We start from the raw sequence: 23,995 nt of genomic DNA, 5'->3' as shown, positions 1-23,995 counted from the left end.
CCTGTCTTGGATATGAAAGCTGTCTTGGTAACTCTGGGTCAATCACTAGGCGACTGTGACTTCTAGTCCCACCTTAGGCACAAAAGCCAGCTGGGTGATCTTGGGCCAGTCAACCAAGAGACCGTGAGTTCTAGTCGTGCCTGAGATATGAAAGCAGACTGGGTGACTTTGGCCAATCATCAGGAGGCTGTGAGTTCTAGTCCCACCTTAGGTATGAAAACCAGCTGGGCCAGTCAACCAAGACACTGTTGAGTTTTAGACCTGCCTGAGGCATGAAAGCCAACCGGGTGACTTTGGCCAATCACCAGGAGACTGGGAGTTCTAGTCCTGAGTTCTTAGGTATGAAAATCAGCGGGGTGGGGTGGGGATTTTGGGCCAATTGGCAGGCTCTCCATGAAGGTTCAAGTATTTCACCCAACCTTGAGGTCACAGGCGGGTATGACTAGTACCCTTTTTCACTGCATATCTGGAATATTTAATCTTGACGTACATGCCCATGTGATGCATAATCGTGGCTTAACTGTGGTAGATGATTCCGTGTTTATTTTCAACACCCCATTTCTCGGTTCGTTCCACCCGTAACCAATCTGCAGAGCGATCGGGAATAATTCTAGAGACCTTCGCCCTTCGAAGGAGGTCGATGGTGGCACCAGAAGGTGAAGCCACACAAAAACTGCGCAGCGTTGTGAGGCCGGGAGAAATAAAGCCAAGGCTACACATAAAGACCGAAGAGATAAAAAATATTTGGGGAGGCAACGTTGTCGTAAAAACAGTACAATGCTGGGAAACTCAAGTCTGGGCTTTCAACCTGGATCCGAGCTCTACTCTCTTTAGTATTTACATTTGGGGAAGGGGAGGAGCCAAAGGAGGAATCAACTTGCATGCACAAAGTCAAGGCCCCCTTCAAAACATGTGACCCAAAGTTTGGAGAAGGCCAGCCTGACGAAGGGGAAGGTACCCCAGCAATGGTGGTACCTTTTGCTGATACAATCAGCCTCAGCTGTAAAGCCTTCCACGTGCTACTTTGAGCAGGGAAGGGGGATCAGGGGAGGGGGGGAAAAAACCCCAGAAAGAAGAGACAACCGCCCCCCCTCCCCACCGTGTTTGTCCATCTTCGCCTGCAAAACCAAGAACGGAAAAAAACGAGGCCAAGCTCTGAACGTCGCTTGGGTTCAAATCAAGAAAAGAAAAAAAAAAATCGCGAAACTCCGTTCCATATTAAATAACGCAAAATCCGCGGTGCCAAGGTGGGCTCCGAGAGTTCCCAACCATTTCCCGGCATGCCGACGCCGTCCTTGCTTTCCTTGTTTCGACGCGGTCGCTTTCTCCTCCTCCGGTGATGTCTGCCGTACACTCCGTTTCGCCGGAGGTTTTGGCGGAAATTCCCTCCAGGCTGACCGCGCGGCGGAGCTTTTCCTTCGACAGAAACCGTTTGCGACCGAATGAAACAATGGGAAGACAGAAAAGCCGGAGGTCCTTCTGCAACTTTGTGGAGACCACGAGGCGGCGAAAAAACAAAATCGTCAGTCCGGGTGGCGGGGACGTTCCACGAGAGAAACGTGCAGCTGGTGGAGACGCACTTCCAAATAAGGGAAGGATTGTGGTTTTGGTTTTTGGGCCAAATCACACCTAAGGGGCGCAAGCACACATCTCGCAGACGGCCAATTGTCCTCAACTACGAGGGTCTGCCGGGGGACGGGAAAAATAACAGTCAAGCTGCGGATCGCCGGCGGATCACGAAAGCGCCCCTCTGGAGCTGCCCAAGGTAGATTCTCATTTTTGTGCTGTCGCTGGTTTTCCTCACCCAGATCTGTCAAGGGTTGGGAAAAGAGAGAGACAGAGAAGGAGAGAAATTGTGACACTGGAAAGAGTTGTTCCTTTATGGAGCGGTTTTAAAACTTGACTGGCTCGATATGATGTTACGGCAGCCGGAAGTCCACTTTGATTCTACCTGCAATTCCATCCACCTTGGTTCAACCACAACATAGAATAACAGAACTAAACATTTGTGGCAATGTAACGATTCCAAGCTGATGACATGCTTAACTCCGCCCTTCATCTCTGCCTGCTCTTCTCCTACAGAAGCAGGAAACATTATAGCTTTCCACTGAAGAGCCCATCATAATCCAGCCACAGAAATCAACCACACTCATCTCTTATTTCTCCATTTTAGCAACACACCTAAGGGCTGAAAGAAAAAGATGAAGTCCTAGGAGAAGATGGATTTAAACACAACCAGCTAAAAAGCAGTGGAGCCGTAAGGGTATCTGCTTCCGATCCACCGCCAGAAAAGCTAGACGAGAGTTCCGATTAAGTTTCTAAAGAAGCGCGATGGTTAAGATCAGAAGTGTAATCTGAAGAAATAATTGCTTGATGAAAATCTCTCTTCCTGCTCTCAAGGATCCTTCCCCGAAGCCCTCCAGCCGGACGGTTGCCATGCAACGGAAGCAAGAACAATACCGTTTAGCGCACGCCAAAGTTACGGGGGAAGGCTGATCCTGATTCGCAACTCCGGAAACCCCCTCCCCCCCCGAAAAGGAGACATCGTCTTACCTCGTTGGCTCCCACCGAGCTGATCACACAACTGATTTTGGTGTTCTCTTTTGATTCCAGATAAATAGCCTGGCTCTTGTGATACCTAGAAAAGAAAGACAATATTTATTGAATTGATAGTTAGGGCACATTCGTATCATATTTCGGTTTTTTAAAAAAAGGAACAGGGAAATAAAATACAAAACCTAGAATACAAAACCTGGGATTTTAACAGGAAGATTGGCTTTCTTATATAATACGCCAAATCAAATTTAATTCTAACCGAGCGGCGCTGGCTGTGTGGATACACCTCTTGACCTGACTTAGCATATTGTGTGAACACATGGCCTCCATTTCTCCTTCTTGGACGCCCGTCTCCCGTTTTTCAGTGCCCTTGTAACTTTGAATGGTCGCTAAACAAACTGTTGCAAATCAAAGGACTGCCTGTATTGCCAGCCGTGCGTTTTTAAAAGAAATTAAAGACGTTACCCTGCCAACAAAAGTGTGCATAGTCAAGGCTACGGTGTTCCCAGTTGCAATGGATGGCTGTGAAAGTTGGACCATAAGAAAGGCTGAGTGCCAAAGAATGGAGGCCTTTGAACTCTGGTGGTGGAGAAGACTCCTGCAAGTCCCTTGGACTGCAAGGCGATCCAACCGGTCAGTCCTAGAGGAGATCAACCCTGACTGCTCTTGAGAAGGCCAGATCCTGAAGAGGAAACTCAAATCCTTTGGCCACCTGATGAGAAGGAAGGACAAGCTGGAGCCTAATGCTGGAAAGGATGGAGGGCAAAAGAAGAAGGGGACGGCGGAGAACAAAATGGCTGGATGGAGTCACTGAAGCAGTTGGTGTGAGTTTAAATGGACTCCAGAGGACGGTAGAGGACAGGAAGGCCTGGAGGAACTTTGTCCATGAGGTTGTGATGAGTCGGACACGACTTTGCGACAAACAACAACGTAACCTATGTATATGTGTGTGATGTATATGTTTGGGTAGATATACACTCTCTTGAGAGCAGGCAACAGAATTTCATTTTTAATGTGGGCTGGTGTGCTCGCAGGGAAAAAAAAATGACAATAAAATTATCTTCTCTTCTTCCAATGCCTTGTTTTTTTTTGTACCTGATCTTCTTCTAGAGATTAAGTGTCTCAGGTAGAGCTCAACTAAGATTAGCCATCCCCTAAATCGCCAGCCTAAATTGTTTGACATGCTTCCTGCTTGCGCTGTTCCGCTTGGATATCTAGGTAAGTATGGAGAACGGTTGTGCTTCGCTCCCCGTTTCTGATTGCTCTTAATAGCTCAATCTCCTGCCCAACAACGTTCACGGTGCCGTTTCCATCGTGGTTTGTGCAATTTCCTCTCCACGGTTTGTATTGCCGTATTGATTGGGAACTTCACCTGCCTGCAAGAAGTGTGTGTGTGTGTGTGTGTGGGAACATCTGCAACCGTAGAAGAGATGCTATTTTACGTTTCTCCCAATTTCTGGCATTTAAAATTGAGTACCGTTGCTTTTTTTTAACCTTGCCTGCCAATTTTAAGGGAAATGAGCAGAGGATTTTACTAGAGCGAGGAAAACCTTTTCTGCTTTCTGATAGGATCGAAAACGTTAGGCACGGGTTCGAACGTATGAGGGTGTTCAATCCAGCAGCTTTGATTCCCTGGGAGGGATTCATTGTTCTGACCCAGCCTTAGCAGAAGCGAAAAACAGACTCCTGGTCACGAAAAAAAACCCCCTCTTTCTTTATTACCGCTTGTGAATTAATGGCGTTCACCCACCGAAAAGTCCAGGCAAGAGACCTTCAAGGAGTTAAAGGCAGCAACAGACATTAATCAGTTCCTTGCGATAATTGCACGGCAGCCGAAATGCTGCAAATTTAAGTTCTGGCAAGCGGTCTTTGATGCACGAAACACCATGAGCAAAATCTCCAGAAATACGAACGGTTGTCTCCTACGACAACTACTCCCCTTTCCTTTTATTTATTCCCCAGCCAGGGACGGGCTGTTCAGCGTCCACATGTGCTTTGCTTCCCAAGTTGACTCCTTGTCCTCCATTGTTCTCTTCTCCTAACTTCCCCTATAAGGGCCATGGTAGCTCAGGCTGTAAGAAGCCTGTTATTAAAACACAGCAGCCTGCAATTACTGCAGGTTCAAGCCCGGCCCAAGGTTGACTCAGCCTTCCATCCTTTATAAGGTAGGTATTGGGGGGGGGGGGGGGGGAAATAAGATTGTTGGGGGGGGGCAATAAGTTGACTTTGTAAATATACAAATAGAATGAGACTATTGCCTTATACACTGTAAGCCGCCCTGAGTCTTCAGAGAAGGGCAGGATATAAATGTAAATTAAATTAAAAAATTAAAAAAAAAAACTGCTCTGCGCATATGTGCATCTGGAACAGGCCCCAGCTGTTCTTCCTCCTCACTCATCTCAGTCTCCAAAGGCAGCTGCCTCTCCGGTGGCTGGGAAACGTCGGACGGCCCTGGCTCTATCTCTGCGTCCAACGCAGAGTATCCATCAGAGCCTTCCCCAGACTCCAGAACTGGCCCAAGTTCCTCCCCAACCTCCTCATCGTCTGAGTCTGCTGCTAGCTGGTGGGCCACAACACTCATTTATGATAACAACCACTCTGCTTAGCAATGGAAATTCTCGTCCCAATTGTGGCCCTAAATTGAGGACTACCTACGTAGATGTTACAGTCATCTTTTTGCTCCCACGCGCAATTGTCATAACCAAGCCACTGTCTATCACACCTGATTCCTTGATGAATGTACCTTGATGAAGGTATTTTTTCTTTTATGTACACTGAGAGCCTATGCACCAAGACAAATTCCTTGTGTGTCCAATAACACTTGGCCAATAAAAATTCTATTCTATTCTATTCTATTCTATTCTATTCTATTCTATTCTATTCTATTCTATTCTATTCTATTCTATTCTATTCCATTCCATAAATGAGGGTGTATGTCCACTAAAAATCAGGTTTCACTCAACGCTTTGCACAGATTCTGGGTTCCAGCCTGAAACCCACTACTTTTTAAAAGTCTAAATAGCATTAAAGCACTTTAGATATTCCATTCCTAGCCATAATCATTAGTTCTTTCGAGATAATGATCCTTGCCTATCAAGAAAGAGGGGGAGGGGGGGGAAAGAAATATATTTTTGCAGCAGTCGGCAGATTCATTTTTTTAAGACATATGATAGCTGGGGAATTTTAATTTGCATGTCAAAATTGTCCTCCTACACGTGGGAGCTATTTTAAAAGTATCAAATTTCTGCCAAACTATTGCAATTAATCTTTTTTTTTCTTTTAAATTACAATACACATTTCTAACAGTAAAAGGGGATGGCTACGCTGAGCATAGGAAAAACCTGCGAAAGGAGAACAAAAATAACCAAAAAAACATTCTGAAATTAAACAACACGTTTAGCCTAAATATAACAAATATTCTGTGGAATGCAGAAAACCCCCAAACCAGTGAATTCGGGTGCTAGAAGGGAGTGGAGTTTGTGGAGAGGAGAAGGAAGAGAGGGAGGGAGGCACGGAAGGAAGGAAAGAAGGCAGATAGGTAGCGAATGACAGGGAAGGAATCTTAGTGCTCTCTGAGCTTGGTGGTTTTCTTGCAGAGGTTTCATTATCCAACTAGTTAACATACCCAATGCTAGAAGGGAGTGGGGTTTCTGGAAAGGAGGAGGAGGAGGAGGAGGAGGAGGAGGAGGACTGTAGGGTCCTTGATGCTCTCTGAGCTTGGTGGTTTTCTTGCTGATGTTTTATTACCCAACTAGGTAACATCATCAGTGCTAGAAGGGAGTGAGGTTTGTGCAGTAAAGGAGGAAGGGAGGAGGTGGAGAAGAAGGGGAGGAGAAGGAGGAGGAGGACTGTGGGGTCCTTGGTGCTCTCTGAGCTAGGTTGTTTCCTTGCAGATGTTTCACTGCTAGACTAGGTAACATCATCGATGCCAGGCCAGTAGCACTGATGATGTTACCTCGTTTGGGTAACCGGTCATTAAGTCAGGACTGTAGATGGGATCTTTTAAAACAGGGGTCACCAACCTTTCGGGCCTCAGGGACCACTAAATTCATGATTGTAAATCCTGCGGACCACTAGTATGAATTTTTTTGAAAAAAGATAAATAGTATTTAGTGCAATATAAAAAAAATGCAAATAATTTTTATGCGGGCCACCAAAATTTTCTCACGGACCACCAGTGGTCCACGGACCACCGGCTGGTGACCACTGTTTTAAAGATATGGCAGGTATGGGGAAAATAAGGGGCTGGGGGGGGGGAGAAAGGCATTTTCTCAGAGAAAGAGACCACTTTTGGTGGTCTCCTGCCACCTAGTGGTATAAAACATATGAAGAACGGCTGCAGGAACTGGGGATGTCTAGTTTAATGAAAAGAAGGACTAGGGGAGACATGATAGCAGTCTTCCAATATCTCAGGAGCTGCTCCAAAGAAGAGGGAGTCAAGCTATCCTCCAAAGCACCTGAAGGCAGGACAAAAAGCAATGGGTGGAAACTAATCAAGGAGAGAAGCAACTTAGAACTAAGGAGAAATTTCCTGACAGTTAGAATAATTAATCAGTGGAACAACTTGCCTCCAGAAGTTGTAAATGCTCCAACACTGGAAATTTTTAAGAAAATGTTGGATAACCATTTGTCTGAAATGGTGTAGGGTTTCCTGCCTGGGCAGGGGGTTGGACTAGAAGACCTCCAAGGTCCCTTCCAACTCTGTTGTTGTTGTTGTTGTTGTTGTTGTTGTTATTATTATTATTATTAAACATTCATAACAACCTTGATTTCCATTTCCTCCTGAATTTGGTTCCATGGGGAGACTACGATTCCCAGAATCCCCCTGCCCGGGTGACCTGGACAAGATAACCCCTCGGAGCGTGAACAGCTATTACTACTCTCCATACTTAAACTTCTGGCCTTCCCAATTCTGACAAAATAAATGTGACTTTCCGAGCGTCCTTTAAATGTTGCTCTTAAAAGCCGGGCGCCCCTTACCATCGTTTATCGTAGTAAAGCTTCCCGTCTTCTATCCGTGCCTCAAATCGTTGGGCGGGGGATTCTGCAGGCGTCGTTGGAAGATGCTCGGGCGAGGAAGGAGATGCTGGAACAGAAAGACAGTCAGGAGATAAGCGTCTATGTCTATGGAGATTCTCCGTCCTTCGGGTCATGGTTGTTGTCCCAAAGGTGTTTTCTTTTTCGCCCCAAGAGGCAACTGGGCTTACTCGCTTTTCTTCGAAGACGTTTTACTTCTCCTCCCAGAAGCTTCTTCAGCTCTGACCGGATGGTGGGGAACGGAAGGATTGAGATACTCCTGGCAGACAGCTGGTCATTTGCATCCTTTTAGAGAGTTGTTGAGGCCACCTGGAGGTTTATCTGTGTCTTCAGGGTCACCTCCAAGTGGCCTCAACGACTCTCTAAAGGGACGCAAATGAGCAGCTGTCTGCAAGGAGTATCAATCCTTCCATTCCCCACCATTCAGAGCTGAAGAAGCTTCAACCCAACAAGACAGACAGAGACTTCACAGGATCATTAGAACTGCAGAAAAAACCATGGCTACCAGCCTGCCTTCCATTGAGGACCTGTATACTGCACGAATCAAGAAGAGGGCTGTGAAAATATTTACAGACCCCTCGCATCCTGGACACAAACTATTTCAACTCCTACTCTCAAAATGACGCTATAGAGCACTGCACACCAGAACAACTAGACACAAGGACAGTTTTTCCCCTGAACGCCATCACTCTGCTAAACAAATAATTCCTTCAACACTTCTCATCGTTCCTATCACCCATCTCCTCCCACTTATGACTGTAAGCTTGTTGCTGGTATCCTTATGATTTATATGGACTGTTTCCCTACGACTATTATTGTGTTGTACCTTATAATTCTTGACGAATGTATCTTTTCTTTTATGTACTCTGAGAGTGTATGCACCAAGACAAATTCCTTCGGTGTCCAATCACACTTGGCCAATAAAGTATTGCATTGCACTGCACTGCACTGCATTGCATTCTATTCGATTCTATTTTATTCTTGGATGAAAAGCTTTGTTCCCTAGGCCATCCGTCTGGTAAACGGGCAAGATTCATTTTCCTCGCCATGTAGAGTAGTGGCCAAAACTGTGGAAACATCCGAACTAGACTGTGTTGTTTCTCTGTGTCCTATAACATGGGTGGGTATGTGCATAATACTTACTTAAATTGTTTATGTAGTATATGTTAGAGGTGGAGACCCTTTGAGAGCTGTATGCAGCGAAATTTTATTTTAATGTATGCCGATTTGTGCACATTTAAAGTGACAATAAAGTAATTTTAATATACCAACGGCAGGATGGACAGATGCTGAATCTGGGATTTTCCATACGGCAAGAAGGGCACTAAGCTACAGTCCTTCCCTCCGTTCCAAGCCAAAGCAGGCAAAATAACTAATTAAATTGAAACAACGCGCCGTGGTCATAGGACTCACCTGGTCTTTTAGGTGATTTAAGCTAAAAAAGAAAGAAGAGGAAAACTGTTGATGGAATAGTCACAAAAACACGACCAAGAAATTCATTTTTAGCTTCAGTTTTCAACTGAGGGCCAGCTAAGGTTGAGATCCAGATGTGCGGGACTCCAAATCCCATCACTTCCTTGGGGAACAGAGCTTACTAGCCACATCAGCTGGGAAGGGAAGATATTACTGGAACCCCACATCCGGAGCGTCCCAGATCTCAGCTAAAGCTTTGAATTAAATCAAACCCACAATGAAATGAATATCAAGTTATTCTTCGATTAACTTTCTACAGGTAAGTTAAGTGATGGTTTGAAGTTACGATGGCACTGAGAGAAAAAGTGACGGATAAGCAGTTCCTGCACTGATGACTTGTGGCAGCCTCCCAGTTGTGATTGCGCAATATCCCAGAGTCACATGGTTGGGAGACTTCACCTGTCTACAGGATAATGTTCTGACCTAGGCTTCCTTAGAAACAGCACAAACTTAGTCCCGGCAAACCTCTTTAATTCCTACGGCTGTAAATCACTTTCATTTACAGTCCGCAAGGCTTCATAAAACAGTTTTTCAGAGGAAGGTTATCAACACCCACCTATCTCACGTGGAACGCTGCCAAAGAGCTAATTGCCAGGTGCAGGTCAAGGCCAAACTTGGCACAGAGTCACAAACCAGACGTTTCAAATCTTGAATCGGCCAGATGAACTAATTGCTTCCTGCAAAAAGCTCACGTTCTGTTCGCTCCTCTTTTATGTCTTATGGGAGGGGCCAATCATCTCCAAACCTTACTCCCAAGTCGACCCTGTTTCCTTAAACCGCCCTGAGTCCTTCGGGAGAAGGGCGGTATAGAAATATGATTAATAAATAAATAAATAATTGTTCCTGTCTCCTGGCTGTCAGTTTTGGAAGGCAATTTTCTTTTTGCTTCTTAACTGTCACATATTTTAGCTGGGGAAGTTGGGAGGGGGTTGTTGTTGGAGCGGTAGAAAGTAAGTCATAACAACATTCCGTGTTCAAGGACATCCAATGTCTGACGGAGACTGCCTGAAGATTGTAGCCAATTGAGTGTGAAGAGTTGATTGGACAATGTGATGAACTTGTGGGTGTGGGGCAGGGCTGTGAACTGTCAACTGGGTGTGGAAAACCTGGAAGCTTTCAGTTTCGGGTTTTCCCAGCTGTGCCAACATGACATCTCTAATAAATTGGAACTTGGAGGAACCTCAAGGCTTAGAGTCTTATTTCGTTGGGGGTGTTCCTTGGAACCCTGACACTGGCAGCTCTGCGCATGCGCACACTGGGAACAAGCTCACGCTGCCTCGCTGATGTCAGACTCCGGAGACTCCAGAGGCAGCAAAAAACTACCAGATGGTCTTGGCTCCCTCTCTGCCTACGACTCAGAGCCCTCGTCCGAGCCTTCCTCAGACTCCAGCAGTGGCCCATGTTCTTCCCCGACCTCCTCACTGTCTGAATCTGCTGCCAGTTCTGCTGGCCACAACAGGAGCCCCGAGTGCTCTCTGAGCTTGGTGGTTTTCTTGCAGACATTTCATTACCCAAACTAGGTAACATCATCAGTGCTAGAAGAGAGTGGGGTTTGTGGAGAGGAGGCGGAGGACGACTGCGGGGCTCTTGGTCCTCTCTGAGCTTGGTTGTCTTTTTGCAGACATTTCATTACCCAACTAGGTAACATCATCAATGCTACTGTTTTAATTTTTTTTGCAATGTTTGGATACGGTAGTTGTAATGCTGAATAATTTAGAACAGGGGTGTCAAACTCAAGGAGTGCCTAGAACTGTCCCGCAGGGCCATCCTGGAAACAGCGAAGGACCGGCCCACTGTGCCAATCCCAGCAAAAACAGAGCTTAGGGAGGAGAGCACTGTTTTCACTGGCCGAGCTCTCGGGCCTCCACAGGCGGCCCCCAACACGAGTGTTGTGAAGGTGGCCATGTCCCCCCCACCCCCACTCCTTGAAATCGAGTTTGACATCCCTGATATAGAAAATAAAGAGGAAGGGTCTCACCCCTCCTTTCACATCAACCCCTGCCTTCAGAAGACACGCAGGGCTGTGTTTTTTTTTTTCTGCTTCTTCTAGCTACACTTACCTTATTGAGAGTCCTCAAATCTTCCATTATCTGCTCATCCGTTAGGAGATAATTGAGCTGAGGTAATCCACATTAAGGGTCATCCAAAACACTTGCGAAACTGTTCAGGCCTTGCCAAAACAACCCAACGGTGCCCTCTCGTTTTTCCATGTCATGCTGCCATGATGGCAAAGCTGTGGCACGCAGAGCCCTCTCTCGGGGCACGACGGTCGTCGCCCAACCAGCTTCACTGCACACCCACGCACGACTCCCACGACCCAGTTGGTCTTTGGGTCTTCGTGGTGCCTGCACAGGGCCTTCCCCGATCTCTACAGTTTCTCCCCCACCAGCACGCGCTAGTTTTCTCCTGCATTTTTGCTGCCCGTGCCTTCCCTGATCTCTGCAGGTTCCACCCTCCGCAGGTGACTCTCTGTGGCAGGAATGCAGGGGAAAGCTAGGGCGCGCAGTGGGGGAGAAACTGAGATCGGGGAAGGCACAGGCAGCAGAAATGCAGGAGAAGCAATCTGGAAGCCAAAACGGGGGGCAGGGGTGAAATGCTCCCAGTTCGGACCGGATCACCTGATCCGGTAGCGATGGCAGTGGGTGGTTCGGAGAACCGGTAGCAAAAATCCCCGCCCTCTCCCCCACATGCCCAGCTGAGCCGCGCAATCATCAGAGGTTTTTTTTTTTTTTACTTTTAAAAGTATTTTTTATTCGGCAGAAAAAATCCTTTTAAAAGTAAAAAAAAAAAAAAGCCTCCGACGATCGCGCAGCTTAGCTGGGATCGTCAGAACCTTTTAAAAGAATTTTTTTCTACAACCTCTTCGGCCGAAGGGGTTGTAAAAAAAATGCTTTTAAAAGGTTCTGGCGATCACGCAACTCAGCTGGGATCATCGGAACCCTTTAAAAGCATTTTTTTCTCGGCTGAAGCGGTTGTAAAAAAATGCTTTTAAAAGGTTCTGGCGATCAGGCAACTCAGCTGGGATCGTCAGAACCTTTTAAAAGCATTTTTCCTACAACCTCTTCGGCCAAAGAGGTTGTAGAAAAAATGCTTTTAAAAGTAAAAAAAAAAAAAAAGTTGGCCACACCAACCCAGTCACATTACCGCCCCCCAACCAAGCCACACCCACAGAACCGGTAGTAACAATTTTTACATTTCACCCCTGACGCACGGGGAACGCATGCACATGTGCGGGGCTAGGGCGCATGCGCCAGGGGTACTTGCACCGCATTTGGGGATTGGGGCACGCTCGTGTGCAGGCACGCACACGCACTTTGGTCACGTGGCACCAAAAAAGGTTCACCGTCACTGTCAAAGCGACAGGTGTCCTGGAGTTTGTTTTTTCAGCCAATGTTGATAGAATATGAAGGAACATCCTGATTTTTTGGAGAAAGAGGGGAAGGAGGTGGGAACACAATCTTTAACACTGGAGGTCAGTCCCCCTCCGATTCGAGGCCATCTTAAAAAGTCAGCTGGCTTTGGGGAAAAAAAAACAGCTTGGCAAGTTCTCGGTGGGTTTTCAGGGACCGGCTCAAGCAGGGGTGCCTAAGCTTGGCCACTTTTTAAGACGGTTTTCAAGGCTGTTGTGACTTTGAGCGGCCGCTAAAGGAACCGTGGGAAGTCGAGGGCTACCTTATACTGGGTTTTTTAGGGCAAGGTTTCATCGTGAGGAAGGATATCTGGAGCGGGTTTCCTCCTTTTGTCAGGAATGGGCACCGGATCGTTCGGCCTCCTCCGTAGTTTCCTGGTCATGATCGGCTTCACTTCCATGGAATCTGAAGAGAGCAACAAACCAATTGGATTGCAAGTCTGCAAATTTCTTTAAAAAGCACAGGGGAAAAAAAAAACACCTCTCCATCTGAATACTGAGGCATAATAATAATAAAAAAAAACTACTGTATTTTTTGGAGTATAAGATGCTGCTACCTTTTTTTTTTTTGATGAGGAAAACAAGAAAAAGAAATCTGCCTCCCAGCAATTTTGCCTCCTTGCAGCAAACAGCCGGATTTACTTTCATTTTCATTTTTAGCATAGCTTGAGTAGCACAAGAAAGAAAAAAAAATCTGCTCCCAGCAATTTACCTCCTTGCAGCAAGCAGCAGAGGCCCGTGCAGCAATAGGCCATGGCAATCCCTGCAGCCTGAAACAGCTGAGAGTTGGGAGACCGATCCAAGGACAATCTTGTGCTAATCAGGCTTTGCTGAAGCTGAAATGGGCTGTTTCTTCTTGCTGCTTGCTGCAAGGAGGTAAATTGCTGGGAGGCAGAGGGCAAAGGTGGGGGCCACATTCGGTATATAAGACACACCCAAATTTTCACCCCTTTTAGGGGTGCGTCTTATACTCTGAAAATATGGTATTTTTTTACTCCCCATTCCACCCCCAGATATATTTTTCACATCTATAGAATGTCGAGTCAAACTCTGTTATTCAATTTCACTGAATCTCCAAACCAGGTGGGATTTCTGTTGTGGTCTGTCAGCCGCTGGCCCCTCTAGTAGCCGAACCAGAGGAGTGGGAGTCAGGGTTAACATCAAGACAACCTGAGAGCTCTGAGGGGGGAGAGAGAATGGAGCTGGCAGAGAGAGACAGAGGTGGAGCCTGGGCCATCCGTCAGCCCTCAGATGGAGACTCAAAAGCCCCCAGATCTGGAGGTGGCTGATGAGGAAGAAGAGGAACAGCTGGGTCCAGTGCCTGATGCGTGGCTGCGCAGAAGGCAGAGGAGAGGAGAACAGTGGAAATCTAGGGGCCAGTCCTCGGGACGGAAGAGTCACCGCTGCTAGTGAAGCCCCACCCTAGCTCTGGGGATCAAAGGCAGGGGGTGGAGATGAATAGATGTGGCAAGACGGACGGACTTGTTAGCTTGCATTGAGAGAGAAACCTTTTGCCGGGACTACCGGCATTCCTAATAAAGGAATCTTTTGTGTTCACTTCGCGTTTGGGGAGGTGGGTCAGAACACTTTTGTAAACGTTGCATTGAATCTGTGTATTGAGTCAGGTGCTTCCAAAGCGATCTGTCTCAACGGTTTGGAAAAATTTTGCTCTACCTCCTGTCAGTTCCATGGTGAGCTTCTCACTCTCAATCATCTTCTTCTTCTCTTCCAATTCAGCGATCAGGCTCTCCTTCAGCTCGATCTTTTTATCCTCAAACTCCTTCACGGCGGCTTTTTTCTCTTTGATGTAGTTTCGTTCCACCTGTTCCGTCTAATCCACACCCAAAAAAGAAAAGGAGAGCATTTTCAAGGTTAAGGCGAAACGTAGGTTGCTCGTCATTAAGCATTAAGCAAGAATTCATTACCGTATTTTTCCGAGTGTAAGACGCTCCGGACTGTAAGACCATGGCACCTATCTTTTTCGGGGAGGAAAACAAGAAAAAAAAAATCTGCCTCTGCCTCCCTGCAGCAAATAGCGGAGGCCGAAAATGGGATGTGCGGAGGCGGCAATAGGCAATGGCCATCCCTGCAGCTTGAAACAGCTGGTGGTCGGGAGGCCGATCAGCTGCTTGTGCTAATCAGGCTGTGCTGAAGCTGAAACGGGCTGTTTGCTGCAAGAAGGCCAATTGCTGGGAAGCAGAGGCCAAAGGGTGGGTGCCAGGGGGTGGGCAGGGCTACATTCAGTGTATAACACGCACCAAATTTTCACCCTCTTTTGTGGGGGAGGGGAGTGCTTCTTATACTCTGAAAAATACTGTAAGCGGCTGCTTGACTCTCATCCTGGAAGGGGTTCTAATTGGGTCCAAAATGATGCTCACAGAGTCCCATAGGTGCAGCAATGGGCCTCTGTGGCTCAGACTGCTAAGACAGTCTGTTATTAACACAGCTGCCTGCAATTACTGCAGGTTCTAGTCCCACCAGGCCCAAGGTTGACTCAGCCTTCCATCCTTTATAAGGCAGGTAAAATGAGGACCCAGATTGTTGGGGGCAATAAGTTGACTTTGTATATAAATATACAAATAGGATGAAGACTATTGCTAACATAGTGTAAGCCGCCCTGAGTCTTCGGAGAAGGGCGGGATATAAATGCAAAAAAAAAGAAAGAAATATGATTTTTTTAAAAAAAATTTAAAAAATGGATTTCTTTTTATTTAAATCGGATTTTAAAATTATCTTCATCAAATTTATTTTAATAAAATGCTTTCGGAGTAAAAAAATCTATTTAAAGATAGTTTTCTATTTAAGATACGTTAATAATTTAGTTTATTCAGCATGAAATGGGAGTTTAGCTATGTAGCATGAGGCTGTATATTCTACAATATTGGGACTGTCGGTGAGTCAACAGCGGGTCAGAGGAGGAGCCACTGCGGGGCAGAGATGACGGTTGCTCTTTAAAAATTAGGATTTAAAGCGAGTTGATTTAAATCAAGCCTTTACTAGTAATTTAAATCGTGATTTGATTTGAATCAAATCCACCCCAGGATTGATGGATGGAAGAGAATGGCCAGGTTAAATGGAAATATATAAATATGGTCTGTCAGGAAAACCAATTCTCGGATGAGGAGGGAACTGGTTTGCAAAATAAAAACACAGAAGGAATGGATGCTAACTGGGGCAACCTGAAGTGCCTGGTTTTCAATAAGCTTTTCCAAAATTTCTATGGCAACGTAACTGGTGGATTTCTTTAAGGCAACAATTCTTTCTTGAAGACGGTAGCAGTAGAAGGGAAATAACCTGAGGCTGGCTAATTGCAACTATCTCTGCTTATATCAACTGGGTGATATGTATGACTTTTTATCATTTTCTCCTCCTTTTCTGAAATGCACGACTGCAACCTTTTTGTATGTAGGAATCTGTCTCATTATTTCCCGGAGGGAATTCTGTTAAATAAATACAGCAAGCGAGCCTTGATTATTAGTTTAGGGGTTTGATTCCACAGGGTCCACCCAGTGCGGAAATCCTCCTTGGTTTGCCATCGGTTCGCTGCCCACGCATGCACGGTGTGTGTTGTGACTCCAGTCCCCGAACCTGGCCCCATGCCCGAAAGTGATTCCTAGAGTGAGGGGGAAGGGCTGGTAAGGCTTATCTCAGGAGCACCGAATCCTTTGGCTCGGCTCCAGAAGCCAGAACCAGACCAGTCGGAGGACATAATGAGGCCGTCATCCCGATTCCTCTCTTCCCCAGGCTACGCCTTCAGACCCAGCTGATAATAATAATCATCAAGCTTGGCTTGACCCCCGCTTCAGAAGATTAGAGAGGCGGTGTCATCAAAAGGAAGGATGGGGCAGGAGCCCCACCCCACAGGATATATAAGGAGCTTTGGGACTGCTCTCACTCCACGGGAAGCAAAAGTTTAGCTGAACTGTTTCAAAATAACCCGGCATAGGGCCGGGTTATCTACGGGACCGCCTACTGCGACCAGATACCTCTCACCGACCCGTGCGCTCTCACAGAGAGGGACTCCTCAGGGTGCCGTCAGCTAGGCAGTGTCGTTTGGCGACGCCCAGGGGAAGGGCCTTCTCTGTGGGGGCCCCCACCCTCTGGAACGAACTCCCCCCAGGACTCCGTCAACTTCCTGACCTTCGAACCTTCCGTCGCGAGCTCAAGACACATTTATTCATCTGTGCAGGACTGGCTTAGATTTTTAAATTTAGAGGGGTTTTAAATTGATTTTAATATTTATATTTAATATTTATATTTCTATTTTTAATAATTCGGGCGCTAGAATAAGTTTTTTAAGGATTATTTTAATTTGTATATTGATATTGATGTTTTATATGCCTGTGAACCGCCCTGAGTCCTTTGGGAGATAGGGCGGTATATAAATTCGAATAATAAATAAATAAATAAATAATAAAAGAGCTGAAAGTCTTGCTACGTGAGTCATTTGCTTGAACTTTGGGAGGCAGCTGCGATTTCTCTGCCAGGACTGATAAGAGCCGTGAATCCACTGGCTGAAGACCAGCTCGTGGGTCTGAAGTGGGGAAGGAGACAGAACAGTGTGTGCCAAGCGTGTGCGCATGCGCGGTGTGTGCCAAATGCATGCTGTGTACACGCATGCGCAATATGCACCAAATGCATGCTCCACATGCGCAATACACACCAAACGTGCACTGAGCACGGAAAAAGGAGGCTTAGGAAGGTAAGTAGAACAGTGGGGGAGGGGAACAGCTGTGCCGTGCAATTTAGAGTCACTAAAAAGCAGGATTTCCGGCTTTCCTAGCGATTTTAAATCGCAATACCGGTTTGGACCAACAGATAGTTTTTTTTTTTAAACTACCAGTTCGCTGAACCGGTAGCTTTTTTCCCTACCAGTTCGCCCCAAACTGGTGCAAACCAGTAGGATTTCACCACTGGTCCCGTCACTTGGTAAAAAAGGAATCCCTGCAGATTTTATTCTGCTGGTCATTGGCAACTATAGTGGGCAGTGGAATGGGACAACTCGCCACGTGACCATTCATGACCAAGGTGGGACTAGAATTCTCCGTCTCCAGGTGATCGGCCCAAAGTCACCAGCTGGCTTTCATGGCCAAGTCAGGACTAGAACTCACCATCTCCTGGTGATTGGCCCAAAGTTACCAAGACAGCTTTCATGCCCAAGGCAGGACTAGAACTCACGGTCTCCTGCTTTCTAGCCTGGTGCCTTCATCACTAGACAAATTGGTCGGTCTTTATGTGTACCTGATGGGCAAAACTACCAGCCACTCACCCCACCAAAAGTAGTTGAGTGCACACTAAATCGTATTTTTTGTACGTCAAAATCAGTTAATAGCAACTTTGTTTAAATTTTGGTGAATCTATTCCAAATCTGTCTAGGCTGGAATCAAATGCAGGAAACAGAAATAGTCCTACCATAAAATAATTTTTGTAAGATATACTTACTTCCAAGTGAAGAAAAAGCTCTGGAAGGAAACAGACATAACAATTTTAGTAGAATATTGGAGTTGTTCTGGGATAGGTTTGTGAATGACAAAGGAGTTAAGCGTAAGCTTTAAGGTCTTTAACGCTTAGGTCGAATATACTTCTCTCTGAACGAAATCCCCCAAAAGTACACAATTCACACACACACAAACGCATGCACACAACATCATTTATAATTGTATTTATACAAATTCAATTTCTATTTATGTAGTTTGTCCATCTCATCAAAAGTCCCTTTGGGCAGCGCACAACAAAGCAGATAAAATATAAAATGCCATAGATTTATATAAACACATAAAAAAGATATATAAAATCTCATTAAAAGCTAGGTTTTTTTTTTCAAAAAAAGAATACGTCACTACAGCAATCCAAGCATTATGGCTTCTGCCTGGAACAACGTTTATTTATGAAATTTATATGCCACCCATCTCGTGGCAGGGAGAGATTTAAAACAAGAATGACGAAGCTACATGGAATTCAGGCATTTATTTTCTAGTACACAGATAGGACCAAGGGTGGGATTTAGCCTGTTTCGGATGAACCAGATGCTAATTTTACATCTGGTTCACTGAACTGGTAGTTGCAAGGACTAGCTGGTCCTGCCCCCCCAGTAGTTTCCACGCAGCCCGTTTTGGATGCGAGGTAAGTGCAGTGTCAGTTTTGGAATGCAATTTTCTTTTTGCTTCGTAACTGCCACATATTTTAGCTGGGGAAGTTGGAAGGGGGTTGTTGTTGGAGCGGTAGAAAGTTAGTCATAACAACATTCCGTATTCAAGGACATCCAGCGTCTGACGGCGACTGCCTGAAGATTGTATCCAGTTGAGTGTGAAGAGTTGATTGGACAATGTGATGAACTTGTGGGTGTGGGGCAGGGGCTGTGAACTGTCAGCTGGGTGTGGAAAACCTGGAAGCTTTCAGTTTCGGGTTTTCCCAGCTGTGCCAACATGACATCTCTAATAAATTGGAACTTTGAGGAACCTCAAGCCTCAGAGTCTTATTTCGTTGGGGGTGTTCCTTGTAACACTGACATTCAGGGCCTGCGCAGAGCCTCTGGGAGGGCAAAAAACAGGAGAAGTACTGGAAATGAAAACCCACCCCCCAAGGTGCAGGAGGCTGAGTAGGCTACGCCCCCCATGGCCACGCCCTCCCAGCAACTGGGCAGAGAACCAGTTGCTAAAATTTTTCAATCCTACCCCTGGATAGGACCGAATTGTGAGACCTAACACAAGGCTCACAACCGGCTGTTTTTTGATTTCATAAATGAATCTGGTGATCAGTGATAGCTTCAGCTCATCCAAAAAGGAAACACCGAATAACTAGCTATAACTGCTTAGCGATGGAAATGCTGGGCTCCATTGTGGAGGCGGAGCGAGAACTACCTATATCTCCCTTTGTAAGGTTCGAAATCCTGACCAGGTAATTCGACACATTAGGATGAATTTGCTACCTCTTGCTCACCTGCATTGCGGATCCTCTCTTTGTATTGCTGATCCAGCTTCTTCATCCTTTTCTGATATTCTTGTAAAGTACCTATGGAATAAAAAAGTCAGGGCATGAGAGATTGCAACTACACGCCAAAAAATGGAAAAGAAAAAAAGAAAACGAAAACCCTTTTCATTTTCTCAATTTCTTTCTATAGAAATTGCCTAGTAATGACTGCTAGGTTTAAAATACTACCATCGATTTACTCAGGAAATTATATTAACAGTTTACTAAAAACTTCTGCATTCTCTCAAAATTCTGAATTACAATCTCCCCTCCACCTCTACCACTTGACACTGGTCATGTTACCGAGAGATAATAGGTACTGAAATTACCATATTTTTCGGAGTACAAGACGCACCTTAGTTTTTGGGCAGGAAAATAAGAAAAAAGCTGATTGGCAGGTGGATTGGCCTCCCGGAATATCCCCAATCAGCTGTTCCCAGAGGTGAATTTTAGTTTTTTTTTCTGCCTCTGAAACTTCTGGAACTCTGTTTCAGAAAAAACTTATTTTTCTGCCTCTGAAAGCCTCCGAAACAGCTTCAGAAAAAAAGCCTCTGAAGCTCTTTTTGGGGGCTTCTTTTCTGGATCTCTGTTTGGGGGCTTTTTTTCTGAAGCTTCGTTTCTGATGGTTTTTTCAGCCTCTGAAACCTTCCAGGGTAAGCAAACTCACAAAGCTAAACGGTTTTGCGATTAGCAATTTAGAAGTCTTACCTTCTTGTAGTTGCTGCAGCTGCCTTTTTAGGGATGCCAATTTATCCTGGTACATCCTGAAAAGAGAATAGGTTTTAATGTTATAAGCTGCCCAGAGTTGGCAGTGGGATGGGCGACAAGCAAATGTTAATAATGATAATAATGATGATGATAATATTAACGATAATAATAATGATAATGATAATGATAATAATAATAATAATAATAATAATAATAATAATAATAATAATAATAATAATAATAATAATAATAATATGATGATGATGATGATGATGATGATGATGATGCCAGGAGATGCCAGAGTCGAAGAAAAAGAACTGGAAAAAACCATGAAATATCGCGACCTGGCCATCGAAACTACACAGCTATGGATGAAACATGTCACAGTGATACCCAAATTGTCATCGGGGCACTTGGTACCATGTCCAAGAATTTTATAAGATACATAAAACAAATTGCAGCTTCCTGCAATAACACCAGCAGAACTGCAAAAAACTGCGCTACTTGGAACATTGTACATCTTAAGAAGGTACTTGGTCGATACCTAGAGCACTGTTTTATACATATATAAAACCCTGACAAAGAAATAAACATGGCTTAGAGGTTAATACATCTGCTTAATATGCAAGCAAGCCTAGGTTCGAATCCCAGAAGGGGTATGGTTAGCTGATGAGAATTAAATAGCTTGAAATAGATCTATACTAATTATATAAATAATGTGGATGGTATATACACAGACAGACAAACAAACACACACACACATATAGAGAGAGAGATGGAGGGATCAGTGTGAGTATAATTATTGTATTTTATTCCAGTCTCATTTTAAATTGTATATTTATTCCAATTTCATTTTAAATTGTATTTTATTCCAATTTCATTTTAAATCGTTTTTATCGGATGTTAGTAATAATTTGTTTTTTGGAACTCTGCACTTTGGCATGGCCCATGGGCTAATCAGTAAACTAATTATGTATATATATATATATATATATATATATATATATATATATATATATATATATATATATATATACACACACACAGTGTGTGTGTGTATTTATTTGTGTGTGCATGTGTGTAGTTATATACATATACAGTATTTATACACACACACACACACAGGTATAATCACAGTCCATTTTGAGTATAGAGTGGAGAGTCCTGAGAGTAAGAAGGTGGATCCTAGATGGTCCAAAGCTGCCACAATACTCACTGCTCCTTCATCTCTACGTAATCTTCCTCATCGTGTTTCGCCAGATCAGTTTCACTGGCATCTTCCGTATCTAAGCAACAGGATCAGCATCATGTCAGAAAACATCAAATAAAAGCCTTTTTTCCCCCCCTTTTTATTTGCTCAAACAAGTTTCTCCAGGCTGACCCTGCAGGGCCAAAGTTGCTAACTGGCCTTTTAAAAGCCGAGATGCTGGCACGGGTGAGTCTTAAAAGTGGCAGAGATGGGTATTGTGGTCCACCACCCAGAGTCTCCATGGGGGTAGGGAGACAGTCATGGGTGTTGTGGTCCAGAACCAGCAACCGCCGTCTTTGCGGTTAGAGCAATGGGTGCCGTGGCTGGAGACTTGCAATCCAAGGCAGGCAAAAGGAGTCCAGCCACTTTAGTCAACGTAGATGGGAAGACTAATAGGTGTAGATAGTCCTTGACTTACAACCGTTCGTTTAGTGTCCGTTCGAAGTTACAACGGCCCTGAAAAAAGTGACTTATGAACATTTTTCACATTTATGACGGATGTTGCAACATCCCCCCCCCCGGTCACGTGATTTTATACTGGGATGCTTGACAACCGACTCACATTTATGACGGGGGTGTCACATGATTCCCTCTTGCGACCTTCTGATAACCCAAGTCAATGGGGAAGCCAGATTCGCTTTACAACCGTGTGGCTCATTTAACAACTGCAGTGATTCACTTGACAAACTGGGGCCGAACTCCCTCAGCAGATTTCTCCCTTGGCAACATAAATATTGGGCTGAATTGTGGCCATAAGTCGAGGACTACCCGTACTGGGGCAGAGCATGATGGGCATTGGGCTGCAGCCCCTCCCCCCTACCTCCAAAGCGATAGTTAGTGTAGTTCAACTACCTCAGAGAGGGAGTTATGGGTGCTGGAGTTCACCCTATGCACTCCCACTGTCGGCAGTGCATGATGGGCATTGGAGTCCAGTCCCTCCCCCCTACCTCCAAAGCGATGGTTAGTATAGTTCAACTATCCCAGAGAGGGAATTATGGGTGCTGGAGTTCACCCCATACACTCTCAATTGTCGGCAGTGCATGATGGGCATTGGGGTCCAGCACCTCCCCCCTACCTCCAAAGCGATGGTTCAACTACCCCAGAGAGGGAGTTATGGGTGTTGGAGTTCATCCATTGTGGGCAGAGCATGATGGGCATTTGGCTGCAACCCCTCCCCCCCACCTCCAAAGCGATGGTTAGTGTGGTTCAACTACTCCAGAGAGGGAATTATGAGTTCTGGAGTTCACCCCATGCAGTCTCCACTGTCAGGAGTGCATGATGGACATTGGGATCCAGCACCTGCCCACTACCTCCAAAGCAATGATTCAACTACCCCCAGAGAGGGAATTATGGGTGCTGGAGTTCACCCTATGCACTCTCCATTGTGGGCACAGCATGATGGGCATTGGGCTGCAGCACCTGCTCCCTACCTCCAAAATGATGGTTAGTGTAGTTCAACTACCCCAGAGGTGGAGTTATGGGTGTTGGAGTTCATCCATTGTGGGCAGAGCATGATGGGCATTGGGCTGCAGCCCCTCCCCCCACCTCCAAAGCGATGGTTAGTGTAGTTCAACTACCAGAGAGGGAATTATGGGTGCTGGAGTTCACCCCATGCACTCTCAATTGTCGGCAGTGCATGATGGGCATTGGGCTGCAGCACCTCCCCCCTACCTCCAAAGCGATGGTTAGTGTAGTTCAACTACCGGAGAGGGAATTATGGGTGCTGGAGTTCACCCCATGCACTCTCAATTGTCGGCAGTGCATAATGGGCATTGGGGTCCAGCACCTCCCCCCTACCTCCAAAGCGATGGTTAGTGTAGTTCAACTACCCCAGAGAGGGAATTATGGGTGCTGGAGTTCACCCCATGCACTCTCCACTGTGGGCAGTGCAATATGGGCCTTGGGGTTCGAGCACCAGCCAAACGAATGGGTATTATAGTCCACCACCCCCCGACACACACAGGAAACGACGGTCTAGCGCCCCCCTCCCGTCCCCCACGGTCGGCGGGGAGCGATGGGTCTTGGAGTCCGGCCCTCCCTCCGCCCCCAGACAGACCGGCCGGGGCTCACCTTCGTCGGAGTCCCGAGCGCGTCCGCTGCGCTCGCCGTCCTCCTCCTCGGCGGGGCTCTCCAGCTCCTCCTCCCCATAGCTCTCGGCGGCGACGGCAGCGGCGGCGACGGCAGCAGCAGCAGCGGCGGCCGCCCCCGGGGGCAGCGTGGAAGCCGGCGGGGGCAGCGGAGGCCCCGCGGGCAGCGCGGGGGAAACCAGCGCGGCGGCGCTCATGGCCCGAGAAGCCGGACGAGACTCGTCCTTCCTTCCCTCAGTCCCTCCTCAGGCGAGCGCCCACAGAAGCGCGCTCCTTCCCTCCCTCCGCGCAGGCGCGGCAGACGCTTCCGGAACCGCGGGGCGTTCTTCCTCGACCTCTTTTGGCCCGTCGCTCTTTCCGTAGATACCTGGGCGGGGCTCTCAGCCGCCAGGACGGGGTAGTTAGACTCGTTTGTAGAGTTGTACGCGAAACGCCTACTTCCGGGCTCTGTTTTCTCTCTCTCTCTCTCTCTCTCTCTCTCTCCCCCCCGCCCCCTTGGCGCCTTGA

The 23,995-nt window shown here is 46.2% G+C and overlaps 1 protein-coding gene across 1 annotated transcript; it reads right to left on the bottom strand.

The window, feature by feature from the left end:
• Positions 1-723: 723 nt before the first annotated feature.
• On the bottom strand, positions 724-23,807 carry SUDS3 (SDS3 homolog, SIN3A corepressor complex component). The gene is made up of 12 exons (XM_058158068.1): positions 23,472-23,807; positions 21,369-21,438; positions 20,153-20,208; positions 19,415-19,486; positions 17,918-17,937; positions 14,150-14,306; positions 12,786-12,881; positions 11,127-11,188; positions 9,007-9,028; positions 7,537-7,642; positions 2,554-2,638; positions 724-1,810 (listed from the first exon to the last, which is right to left on the bottom strand). Exons 1-12 carry the CDS (start codon positions 23,683-23,685, stop codon positions 1,712-1,714), a joined length of 1,059 nt encoding a protein of 352 aa, XP_058014051.1. The 5' UTR covers positions 23,686-23,807; the 3' UTR covers positions 724-1,711.
• Positions 23,808-23,995: the final 188 nt, after the last annotated feature.

This window comes from Ahaetulla prasina, chromosome 15 (genome assembly GCF_028640845.1).
Source record: "Ahaetulla prasina isolate Xishuangbanna chromosome 15, ASM2864084v1, whole genome shotgun sequence".
In the NCBI taxonomy this organism is placed as follows: domain Eukaryota; kingdom Metazoa; phylum Chordata; class Lepidosauria; order Squamata; family Colubridae; genus Ahaetulla; species Ahaetulla prasina.
This window is presented reverse-complemented; position numbering and strand designations above follow the sequence as displayed.